This window comes from Citrus clementina, unplaced genomic scaffold, assembly GCF_000493195.1.
Source record: "Citrus clementina cultivar Clemenules unplaced genomic scaffold, Citrus_clementina_v1.0 scaffold_5, whole genome shotgun sequence".
Classification (NCBI taxonomy): Eukaryota; Viridiplantae; Streptophyta; class Magnoliopsida; order Sapindales; family Rutaceae; genus Citrus; species Citrus x clementina.
Window position 1 is genome coordinate 12,878,753 of NW_006262201.1, and position 13,842 is coordinate 12,892,594.

General features: G+C 31.4%; 1 protein-coding gene across 1 annotated transcript; it reads left to right on the forward strand.

Annotated features, from left to right (window-relative positions):
* The first annotated feature begins 3,195 nt into the window (after positions 1 to 3,195).
* Positions 3,196 to 5,602, forward strand: LOC18041004 (protein NUCLEAR FUSION DEFECTIVE 4). The gene is made up of 2 exons (XM_006431914.2): positions 3,196 to 4,484; positions 4,957 to 5,602. Exons 1-2 carry the CDS (start codon positions 3,286 to 3,288, stop codon positions 5,381 to 5,383), a joined length of 1,626 nt encoding a protein of 541 aa, XP_006431977.1. The 5' UTR covers positions 3,196 to 3,285; the 3' UTR covers positions 5,384 to 5,602.
* The last annotated feature ends 8,240 nt before the right edge of the window (positions 5,603 to 13,842 follow it).

Sequence of the window (13,842 nt, forward strand, 5' to 3'; positions counted from 1 at the left end):
TTAATTTTGGAAACTACAGCTATGCCCTGATATCATTTTTTTTTCAAATCTTCTTGTAAAGCAAATAAACTAAATAAATGTGTTTATGAACATTTTAACCATTGATTGAAAGATACATATGATAATTAAAAAAAATATTATTAAAAAGAGAGCAATGCATCTAAAACAACCGAGATTTTTCATGTATTCTTTTTATTCATACTTATCTAAACTTAAGTAAAATTTAAATTTATTTAGACTTTCAGATTAGAAATGGGAAAAGGAAAATCTACATAATTTAATATATTAATTTTTCATACTAGATGAATCCAAAAAGTTCTAAATAGTATAATATTCAGTCTGTCCAACTTTGAGTTTCGTTCTTTCAAAGGTTAACTAAAAACTAGAAAGATCACACTAATTAATAAGTTATGTAGGTAATAAAATTCAAGGCCCAAAATAATTTGGTGGGCACTACCTCATGGCTGATGTCACGCCATAATGACTGTTTTTTTTATTCTTCCACTCAAAAGAAAATGTTCCTCGAATAATTTACGGACACATGCAAAATAAACAAATTCGGTTTTGAAAGAGGGTACTTTAAAATTAACAGTGTTGTATCTTCTAGCTTAGACGCCGTCAAATAGTTCAAAAAAATTAATAAAAATCAATAAAATTTCATTTATCTGACATTGTCTGGACTGTTGGAAATGTTATTTCAATGGTATTGTATTCACAATTTAAAAAAGAATATTGTTTAAATTAAAATAAGTTAGGATGATATTGTTGGGACAAAGCTTGTTTAATTTTTTTTACCCTTTATTATAACTTGTTCTAGTTCTTATTATCAGATCAAAATCGTTAATTTCGTTTAAAACTTAAACTGAAAGAGAATAATTTTAATCAGGTTGTGATTCAAAAGTGAATTTGTAAGATAACTAAATAAATTAGAATGTTTGTAAATAGCATAAAGTAGAAGGGGGCTGAATGTTATTATATCCAAGATCAGAGTACGCAAAATGGTACAAATGTTGGGTCTCCAAAGTTATCTATTTTCGCAGCTGGCCCACTCAACCCCGCTGTTTAATATTTTTTTTTTATTTTTTAAATTATAAGTTGAAATAAACGTAATTTAGGGAAATTCTATGCTATATTCGCTTCCTTTATTTATAGTGTGTAAGTGGACCAATCACGAATTGCCAAGATTTAAGGACAAAACGGACACTTGGCATAACAAGAGGGCTCACCCGATCCGAATCATTCGTGCGTCTTTCATTCCTTGGCGTCTCGCTCGTCTGATTAATTTGCTTCACCTGTTTGTTTGTCTGCCAAGCGGTATCGATCCAGCAAAAGCCGTCTACTTTGATTTTCCATGCCAAAGCAAATTTGTCTGGCGTGATTACCGATGGAAATTTAATTAACAAATAATCATCAACTGAATCAAATTCAAATTTGTTTGGAATAAAAATCAACACACAAACAGTAAGAATCTACCAAAAGTGTATATTTCTCTTTTTGTTACGGAGATGTAACAAATCAGTGATCCATATTTTTTTTTTGTTATTTTTCTTTTTCTTAAAAGTAAAAGAGTGCGGAAAAATCTAAATAATTTATTATTATTTTTTTTGTAATCTTGTATCTCTTTTACAATTCGAATTGAGATGACCCAAAAGAATTGTCTAAGAAGAAGCAGTCAAGTAAATCCTTAGAAGCAGATTCTTTCCTTTTGCGTAGATGAATTGAACAAAAACTTCTCAATTAAACGAATTGGTAGGGATTTGATGTGTTGTTATATTACATGTTAATGCAAGCAACTGATCAAAACATTAATGTTATCAAGGTATATTAATAGGATTTTATTATTATAAGATTGTTGTAACATTCCCTCTTTTTGGATTCTCGATACGTGTTTTTTTTTTAATTATTATAAAATCATAAATATACATATGACAAGAATCAACGAGTATTTGACTTATTTTTGTTTATATTATGCATTAATTTGTGATAATTCATAAGCTTTTAATTAATAAGCACGAACTGGTTGGGATTTGGTGATGCATTATATTATGCATTAATGCATGCATGCAGTTGATCAAAACATTAATGCTGTCAAGGTAAAGGGTGGTGGTCGACATAAAACCACATTTTATGCGCACAGCCACATTAATTAATTTTTTTTTTTTTTGTCTTAACCATGAGGTATTCTGAGAATGGCCCCAACTGTAAGAGACACTTTTAAGTCCGTACCACAACCCAAACTAGAAGTTCCCGCTCAAACCGAGAGGCACATGTTCTCCCAACACATGCGACTTCTCTGCGACTCAAACTAGAAGTCCCCGCTCAAACCGGGAGGCACATGTTCTCCCAACACATGCGACTTCTCTGCGACTCGAACTAGGGAACCAGTCAAGCCACTTAAGGGGACTCCATTGCTAGTGGAACCAACACTTTATTGGTAGCCACATTAATTAATATGTCAATTTTTAAACATAAAATTTTATTTAATTCCCCAATTTTTTTTTGTTTTGTTTTTTTTTTCCTTTCTCTTGAGAAAACAGAACAGAACTTGTGGTATGTGTCATTGTCCATGGCCAACGTTTCTGACTCTCTTTCACACAACTCTACTTCTTCCCTTTCAATTCACTAAACACATGCACATAACTATCGAGATCCAATTTATATCTAACGACGAGATCTCAACAATTCGTAGAGCCGTAACAACTTTTCACATTTTCACCTCTTAGGATCTGGGTTAATTATTTAATTAGTCTTCAAATCGAGAATATTTAATAGATTTAAAGAAACATACAACGGGGATATTATGGATAATTGACTCAAACCCTGGAGATCATGATAGTATTTAGCTTAATAGAACTTATTTAAATCACTCTCTTAATATTTTGAGAAAGTTTTACATAATATGTATGGCCACGTATATTTGATTCTTACCATATGTACTTGTTAGCCAATCAAGTCAGAATTTACATTTGATTGGAAAGAATCTATTATATATATAGAGAGAGAATAATAATCTCCTATGAGACAGTACTCATCTAACTGTGAGCGACACTGTCACGTAGTCTTGTCTAATAAGTCCACGATCTTAATATTGTTTTCAAACTACATATGAACACACAAGAACTTCCCCACAAGCTCGTAAATAAAGAAAATAAATTAATTCACTATTTTTTTTAAAATTTTTTAAAGTCCTTTATAAGAGACGCCCTGGCAAACAGAATTGATTAAGCCCAACGGCCAAGACAAGGCAGTAGTGCATGTACACACTGTAAAATTCTCTTGGCCATTATGCCTCTAAACAGCAACATTCTTCAATGGCTTAGCCTTGTGGGGGCGATATGGCTTCAATCCATAAACGGAACCAACTCCAACTTCCCTGCTTACTCCTCTCAACTCAAGCAACTCCTCTCCCTCTCCCAGCTCCAACTCAACAACCTCGCCTTCGCTTCCGACGCCGGGAAACTCTTCGGTTGGATCTCCGGCGTCGCCTCCGTCTACTTGCCCCTCTGGCTTGTCCTCCTCATCGGTTCCACTCTCGGCTTGATCGGCTACGGCTTGCAATACCTCTTCCTAACGCACACCATTTCCCATCTCTCTTATGCCCATATTTTTTTGCTCACTGTTTTAGCCGGCAACAGCATCTGTTGGATCAACACCGTCTGTTACGTAGTCACTATTAAAAATTTCCCATTTGATCGCCAAGTCGCCGTGGGGATCACGTCTAGTTACCTGGGGTTGAGTGCAAAACTTTACACTAGTGCTGTTAACGCTATAGAAACTTCATCGCCAAACAAAAGGGCTAAACTGTATCTCCTTTTCAACTCTATATTCCCTTTACTAGCTTGCGTTGTTACATCACCGGTTGTGAGAGAGATTGGTGATCATGTACAAGAATCATCATCGTCATCTAGAAGAAGAACGAGAGGTGGGTTTGTTTTCATGTTTGTTGTAACAATAGTCACCGGATGCTACGCCGTCTTGGGAAGCTTGGACTTGTCCAAGTTGAAGACTCTACTGCCACCGGTTAAGAATTTGATTGGTATTGTCATTTGCTTATTAGCACCACTAGTGATTCCATTAGGGGAGAAAATTAGATGTTTTGTTGAGGATAAAAGGTTGATAAATAGAGTTAAAAGGGTGCATAATTCGACCAGTATTGAGGAAGTTTCATCAAGATTGGAGAATGGGGTGGCGACGAAAGAAGAGGTGGATCATCAACTGAGAGATGATGATAGTGATGGGATTTATCATGGGTTGGGTGCAAAGGAAGAAATTGGAGCCATGCTGATGCTACAAAGAGTTGATTTTTGGTTGTATTTTTTTGTTTATTTCTCTGGTGCAACACTTGGCCTCGTGTTCTTGAACAACTTGGGACAAATCGCTGAGTCCCGTGGCTGCTCCGGAACTTCTTCTCTTGTCTCCTTATCCTCTTCATTTGGTTTCTTCGGCCGCCTCATCCCGTCGCTTTTCGGTTACTTTTTCTCAAGGTAAATTAATCAACTTATATCTCTTTTATCTCCCTATTTTTCATAGGCAAAACAGCCGCGACGCCCTGTGGTTTGATTAAGTGATTTGAAAAACACTCTATTGTTATAAAAACAAATGGTTATACAGTCTTAAGTTTTAATTTCTTTAAGATTTAAAAAAAAAATCACACTGACACATGTTAAAATTTGTTCAAAAAAGAGATCCGAATGATCATATGTAGAAACAAGAGGGTATCTATATCCATATCCCTATATAAACCACCACGAAGTGACTAATGAATGTACTTTTCCATTCTTTTCTCATTAGGATTTTTCTTTTGCTTTTTTTTTTTTAATTTATTTAGTGGTCTAATCAAATGGTTGCATCTACTACCGAGAGGTGTTTAATGGGAAAAAAAAAAGCATGTACATGAATATCCATTTGACTTTTGCGCAAGCAAACTTTTAATTTATCTTTTATCTTTTTTTACAGGAGTAAGCACATGATTCCAAGTCCAGCTTCAATAGGAGCATTAATGGCACCAATGGCAGGAGCTTTTATGCTACTTCTCAACGAAACCAACGTAGCTCTGTACACAAGCACTGCCATTATAGGTGTATGCAGCGGAGCAATTACTTCGATATCGGTGGCCACAACAACCGAGCTGTTTGGGACCAAGAATTTCAGCGTGAATCACAACATTGTTGTTGCAAATATTCCAATTGGGTCCTTTCTTTTTGGGTATTTAGCAGCACTTGTTTATCACAAAGAAGGCCATAATGCACACAATGGCAAATGCATGGGAATGGCTTGCTACAGAAGCACTTTTATTTTATGGGGTTCTTTTTGTCTTTTTGGTACATTTCTAGCTTTGATATTATACGCTCGTACACGAAAATTCTATTCACAAAGACATTAAGCCAAAAAAAATACAAAATACAAAATGAATAGAGTCTCGTATATAGAGATTACTTTTTATCACGTTTATGGCACTAAATTAAATATGTAAATGTATTATTGTATGAGAATGTACATGTCAGCAGTGATGTGATTAAGAGGGCAGCAAATACTTGATGTGATTTTGATTATGGAAGTGCCGTGTGGCTCGTGGCTTGTGGCTCGTGGCTTAATAACTAACAACCACAAATTGAGTATCTCTGTGTGGTATATATATGGGATCACGCGAAGCAAATTTGTACTCTTTGATTCTCGAATCTGATAATAAGTGTGTCCTTTTAAGTTATATTTAATATAACTTACAATTATATAAAATATTCATTACTCCATCCGATTCTATTATTTTATTACTCTTTTTTTTACTGAAACTCTAGTTACAAATTGTAATAAATGAAATTTAAGAAAGTCTAATTTTATATAAATCTTCAAGATCTGAACTCTGTTAAAATTTAAAAAATTATTAAATTATAACAGTATAATAATATAATACTATTAAATCATATATTTTAATATATATTTCAATATCCTAGATCTTATTAGTGACACACACACATATGCAAAGTAGACAGTACTCTTGATTCTTGAATACGATGATAATTGTGTGTGAAGAGGGGGGGGGGGGGGGGGGGAGGTCACTGTCATACTTCAATCTTATTAAAGACGAGAAGGAGGGCGATATGATTTTGATGTTGAGTTCACACATCTGACGTCATGATATGCTCATGATGACTAATGTTGTGTCAAATGGGTATTGCACATGTAGTAGGAAAAATTTATATCACATTTTTTTTAAGTATGTTAAACACGTGTTGTTACTAAATTACATTAAATATTACAATTAATATTTATAATTATACTACATAATTGGAACTCTCGTTATACATTGACCCACTAAAATATTTACCCAAATTTTTTAAAGAGTGTGGCTATATGGACTCTGAAAATTACTTTGAACACTCATATTTTTATAAAAAAAAATTATTACAAAAATACCCATGATATAAATTACTATTAAGGACACTTTATTATGAGCACATATAATATTATTACTTTGGACACTCATTTAGGGCACTACAATTAATGTTTAATTTTCTTACTATTTTAAATCTTAAGTTTTTTCTTCCAAATATCTTAAATAAATATTTATAAAGGAAACTTAATATGTGAAGATTTTAACTTTAATGAGGTATGTGTGATCCTTTTAATTTTCTAATTTACAGCACAAATAATCTACCTTGTTCTTCCCCTTCCAGATGGTTAGGTAAGTGAATTGATTGCCGTATGAATTTTATGGAGTTGAGTATAACGGGATGTTCAAATATTGAAATTCATATTGAAGTATAATGTTATGGCTAGCATGCGTCTTTGTGTTCAAGTATTGAAATTTAGTTTTGAAGTACAATGTTATGGCTACCAGGTCCTAAATTCAACTATTGAAATTCAATTTTGGAATATAATATTATGGCTAGCATGTGTCTCGTTTGTGGGTCCTAAAACTACACAAAATAGATTCTTAATTTCTAGCGGAAGAGTGTGTTCTTATGTGCATGTGGCGTGTGTATTCTTTTGATGAACAGACAATGATCATTACTTTAAAATATTTTATAATTTGTTATGATGAACGGCCGTAGTATTTACAATTCATCTTACGATTTACTTTAAAATAAATTATGTGGCGTCTATATTCTTTTACAATTTACTTTAAAATATTTTACAATTTACTATGAAATATTCAGTTGATGAACAGGCGTCTGTATACTATAATTCGTGGAGGACATGGCTTCAACTCAAATTTTCAATGTTAATTCAGAATGCGTAATGGATTATACTAATGAATTCATCAATCATAAGGTGAGTCTCATTTTACAATTCATATGTCTAATGTTCATTTGTTAATATTTATTTATTTATTTTATATGTAGATATTTAAAAGTAAGGAAGAGTTAATTCATTGGACTCGTGAAGTTGGGAGGAAAAATGGTTTTGTAATCGTGATCAAGAGATCTAATTCTGGTAATGGTGCTCAAAAACCAAGGATCACCTTTTGTTGTGAGAGAAGTGGACAATATAGAAACACGAGAACAAATGAAGAGAATAAAAAAGAAAAGCAACCAAGGACTACTGGCACTAAGAGATGTGGATGTCCCTTTACATTAAATGGTAATAAGTTGGACACTGATGATGATTAGGTATTAAAAGTAGTATATGGAGTACATAATCATCCAGCTACTAAGCATCTTGAGGGGCATTCTTATGCAGGAAGATTGTCAAAAGAAGAGACTTTGTTGTTAATTGATATGTCCACGAGTATGGTGCGTCCAAAAGATATTTTATTGACATTGAAAAAGAAAAGTCCCAACAATGTCTCAACAATAAAGAATATTTATAATGCACGTCAAAGGTATAAGGTAGCAGAGATGGGTGGGAGATCACAAATAAGTTATTAAGTAAGTTATCTGAACACAAATATATTGAGTGGCATAGAAGCTTTGATAATACTAATATTGTCAAAGACTTATTTTGGGCGCATCCTGTCAGTATAGACTTGTTGCATGCATATCCATGTGTCTTGTTGATGGATTGCACTTACAAGTGTAATATATATAATATTCCCCTACTGCAAATTGTGGAAGTGAAATCTACTGAGATGACATTTCCTGGTGCTTTAGCTTATCTTGAATTTGAGCGAGAAGACAACTACACATGGGCATTGACTAGATTAAAAAGTATATTGGATGATAGTGCTATGCCTAGAGTCATTCTTAGTGATAGAGACTTAGCTTTAATTAATGCCATTGAAAGAGTATTTCCCAATGCAAAACATTTGTTATGTAGATGGCATATAAAAAAAAATGTAATTGCAAAGTGCAAGAAATTGTTCGTAACAAAAGAGATATGGGAGAAGTTTATGATGAGTTGGAATGTATTGGTATTTTCTTCCAGTGAGGTGAATTTATTACTCGCCTTAATGCTCTACAGCAAGATTTTATATCCTATCCACAAGCAATCGAGTATGTGACATCTACATGGTTGGATAAATATAAGGAAAATTTTGTTTCAGCATGGACAGACAAGATCATGCATTTCGGAAACTTAACAACAAATAGGTATAATTTTATTTTCATGCACCACTTCATAGTTAGCTTATCAATTTAAAATTAATATATATTAATAAATTTTTAATTTTTATTACGAGGGTGGAAAGTGCACATTCGAGACTTAAAAAGGATCTTGGCACGAGTCAAGGTAATTTTGAGACATCTTGGACAAAGATCCATTCTTTATTAGAGTTATTACACACGAACATCAAAGCTTCATTTGAAAAAAGTTTGACAATAGTACAACATCAATTCAAACCTCCTGAATTTAAAGAGCTTCGAGGCTTTATTTCTATAGCTGCATTGCAAATGGTGTTAACTGAGTCAAAGCATGTTAATTCCATTGGTATTGATGTGTCTGCGTGTGGTTGTACAATTCGCAGTACACATCGTTTACCTTGTGCTCATGAGATTGCAGAATATAAAAGGGAAAGTTAACATATACCTTTAGAATATATTGATTCACATTGGAAGAAACTTGACTTGATTCGTAATCATAATAAGAGAAAGGCAGAGGTGAGTTACCGACCGATATTTTACTTGATTGCCAAACGCTTTAATGAGAATGATGATGATACGAAGTTATATATTCTACAAAAGTTGACAGAAATTGCTAATCCTTAGTCTACATCTCTTATAGAACCAGAAGCTAAGAAAAATACACGTGGTTGACCAAATTCAAAAGCTAATGCATCGACCCGTCGTGACCCATCTTCTTTTGAGATTGTTTTATTTGGAAAAGAAATTTGTTCGCCTACAATTGTATTCATGAGACCTATAGTGAAAGTTAATGGAAATAAGCAACCAAAGCAAAAGGTATTATTTTAATTGTATTAGAATTATTATATATATTAGCAAAAGGTATTGTTTTAATTGTATTAGAATTATATATACACACACGCACATACACTTATTTTTTAACTATAGTTTGTATTTTCACATTTTTTTTCCTCACATTTGTTGCTAGGTGTATAAAAAAAAAATCGCTCAAGTCAAATCCATTTGTTAATGAATTTCCAATTGCATTACAATCATACATTCATCATATTAAAGATGCCGCACCTGATGGTAATTGTGGGTTTAGAGCGATAGCCGACTTAATGGGTTTTGGTGAGAATGGATGGTTACAAGTGAGGAAAGATATGCTAAATGAGTTGCATTTGCATATGGAGCATTATAGCCATTTATATGGGACATATGAGAGAGTCAATAAATTAATTCATGCAATATCATATTTTGAGAACTGTCCAGGATCTGACAAATGGATGGCAATGCCTGACATGGGACATCTTATTGCATCAGCCTACAACATTGTGGTATTCCACTTATCGATGAAGCAATGCCTTACCTTCCTTCCTCTTAGGTCTAACCCAATACCTACAGATTTTCATAAAGAGATTGCTATTGGTTTTGTAAATAACAATCATTTTGTAGAGGTATTTTTTTAATATTTTTTTATTTTTGTGTTGAATTTAATAAACAATTCTACTAATTGAAATTAATCAAACATATGTAGGTGTTCTTGTTACCAGGCCATCCCATCCCCCCTGTAGCAATCAATTGGCAAAGATTTCACAGTTTTTGTGCCAAAGGATGGGAGACGATATATAATCATCGCATACAACATTTCAAGGAAATAATTGGTGGCGACGTAGCTACAAAAGAAGTAATAATAGATGTTGACAGCAATTATCAATAGATAATTCTTTTTGGATGATTAATTCTTTTTTGTATGACTATGATTTGGCCAAAGGATATATTGTTTAATTGATTTATTTGTTTGAGTGTATATAGCATTTTCATGAGTGTGTAGAGTAATTAAGATGATTAATTTAAAAAGGATTAAGTGAGGGCTTTTTTGGCATTTTAAAGAGTGTACAAAGTATAATTTATTTTCTTAAAATTAATAGATGAGTGTACATAGTAATAGAGTGTTCAAAGTAATTTTTAGAGTGCATATAGCCCCGCCTTTCTTTAAACCCTCTCTAATATTTGAGGGGTGCCTACTTCACTCACATTTCGTAAGGGGGAGATTGTCTCCACTCAATTGGTGAACAATTGAGAAAGAACTGAAACTAATCTCCATAATGTTCTTATGGAAGCTCGAACCCGTGCACTCACTATTATAAGTGCAAGGCTTCTCCCATTGGACCAAAAGCCAATTGATTATCACATTTTTAAATTAAATGAGTAAACGAAAACTGTAAATTCTAATTTGTACAATTTTTGAGTATATAATGTGATTAATTGAATAAGTCACATGCTCTATATGCTTTATTTTTCATTATTTATATCTTTATTCAACTAATCTTTTCTTATACCATGACAATTTGTGTAAAATAGTAATTAATTGCTATCAATATTTTATTTAATTTAAAAAATTAAAGTGTTTTACAAAACAATTGAGACACGTTTTGATGATCAATTGACAACATTTTGGTAATCAATTTATCATTCTTGTATATTTTGAAGGATAAAGTACATCTCATCCTAGGGATGACAAAAATCCCCACGGGTACGGGTACCCTCGGGAATTTTTCCCATTCGGAGAGGGTATGAAGATAATCTCATACCCAATTTCTTATTTGGGGAGGGGACGGGGATGAGGTGGAATCTCCATCTCCTACCCATTTTCCCATTTTATTTTTAATTTTATTTTTATTTTTTAAAATTACTAGTAAATAAATAATAAATTTTGAATTATAAAATTATAAATGTTGGTAAAAATAACAAATATCAAAATATTTATATTATAACAAATATTAAACTTTTAAGACTAATTAACTAATTAAAGTTCTAAATTTTTATTTAGGACATTAAAAAGATCGGGTAGATTCTATTAGCCTAAAAATTTGTTTTAATTTTAATATTCATTAAATATTTTAAACTTAAATCTATTTTTTTATTTATTTTTAGATGTTATAATTGCCCACAACGAATCACAATTTTAATATCTAATCTAATCTAATTTAATATTTGCTCTTGATTTACTTCGACTTAATTATTGTACTGTAAAGGGAATAGTCCACATTTATAAAGTGCCCACACCACCATTGAAAAAGTTAATTTTGAATCTAAATTTGATTTTATTTGTAACAATTTTGTATTAGAATATTAATTTGTTCATGATAGTTTGTAAAAGAAGTTTGTATCCTTTGCATGTTGCATTACTTACTAATTTAATGTATGTGACTTTTGTAATGGATATTAATGTAAAATATATTTCAAACTTTAATTTTATTTGAGTTTTTTATTTTAATATGATTAACTTAAAATCGAAAATAAAAAAATATATTAGTTATTCGGGGATCGGGGATCCTCGGGAATCCTCGAGGATCCCCTGTTATTATTCGGGGAGGGGATGAAGATTCTCTGAAGTAATTCTGACGGAAACGGAGAGGAGACGGGGACATACGCAAAATATTGAGGATGAGTACGAAGAGATTGGTCCCCTCCCCTCTCCTCCCCATTGCCATCCCTATCTCATCCTAAAAATTCAATCTTGATAAATAATTAACCCTTTATCTTTTAAAAAAATGGACAATCAAAGTGATTCTCGGTAAATTAATTTTTATTTAAAGATTCGAGCATTACTTTCCTCATAATGATTAAACCAAATTAAGTGGCTTGGGTAGACTTTTTATACGTTAGCTTTGAGCCTCACGAACCATCGGCTTAGGTACAGGCTTTTTTTTGGTTGATTCCCAGTCAAGAACAATCTTATATGCTCTGTTTGTGTGAAAGTGTGTACCATGTCATTTTTATTGATGTAAATGGAAGGATTTAGGCAGTCTAATTATTGGTACACCTAGCGATATGATATAAAACTATGTATGCCGATAGAATAAATGTAACGAATAGACTGCACTTTAACTATTCAATAAAAAGTATCCACTTATTAAGTTCAGTTTTTAATCATTTTTTTTTAATTATAAAGAGATTGTCAAATTAATATATATCTTTTACGCTTTTACTGTTTTCATAATGATCAATAACTTTTTATAATAGTATAATTTTACAATATTATCTTTATTTTTAAATATATTTTATTCATATTTATTATAAATTAAATAAATCATATAAATAGAAATTTAAATAAAAAATTTTAATGCTAAAAATAAGCAATATATATGTTACAGTGTGAATAAAAAATTAACAACAAAATATTTTCTTATATTTTTATTATTTTTTAACTATTTTTTATAATAATAAATATTTTATATTTTTTAAATAAATTATCAAATAAATGACTCATTTACTCCTCTCTTTTTTTAAAATTTTGATGTTAAGAAAATATTTGAATATTATGTAAATAGTGTGAGAATAAATAATATATATTAATTTCAATAAATGATGAAGTAACAATCTCTCTTTCCTACTATATATTGATAAGACGTAGTAGTGATCCTTGCTATGTATTGAATTTGATTAACATTTTAGAATAAAATCGTGGTCTTCATTATGACAAGCACTCATTACATTTGTGTTTAAAAGAGTAATGAATCCAAGGAGGCAAAAATATCGCCATAGGGTAACACTTCGTTATCATGAAATAAAATATATCAATATCATAATGTCAAATCAATCTATTGGCAACTAAGTGTGCGAAATCCTTCCTTTGGTGTGATATGCAGATAAAATATTTTAACTCTTTTTTTATTTTTTGGTTCTTCCGTGATGTTGAAGTTTGTACATAAATTAAAATTATTTAATTTACGTGTTAAAAATTGTATTTCTCTTTAATAGCGTGTTTGACCAAATACGAGATTAAAAATTTCAAAAACTCACAATTCTACATTATAGGAAAGTGTTAATATATATCCTCACTTTTTTTTTAAAGGAAAGTTCAGGAAATTCTCTGTGGTAAGGTGTGGGTGCGATGGTTATAACATCGAAATAAATAAATTAATTTTCTTATGAAATCAATGATTAATGGATTTGATCATGCTCATAAGCAAAACTGGTCTTTACCCTAAAGCACAACTAAGATGTAGAAAATTAATTGGAGAAATTAATTGGGCAAAACGGAATATAATAATTCATTATTAAGGTAGGTGATTCAAAAATTTGACATTTAATCATTCTAATTATACAAATGATTAGTTAACTTAAAATATGTATATACATATTACAATTAAAATTTAATTAAATTGAAATACACTTGCTGATAATCATTAATGTTCGGCCTGATCACGACAAATTTAGATCTAATACTATGTTGAACTGTGCTCAATTTATAATAATCTTTTGCCACATGTGCATATATAGTAATATATGGTTAAAGTTAATTAATTTAATATTTTTATTAAAAAACAATCAATTG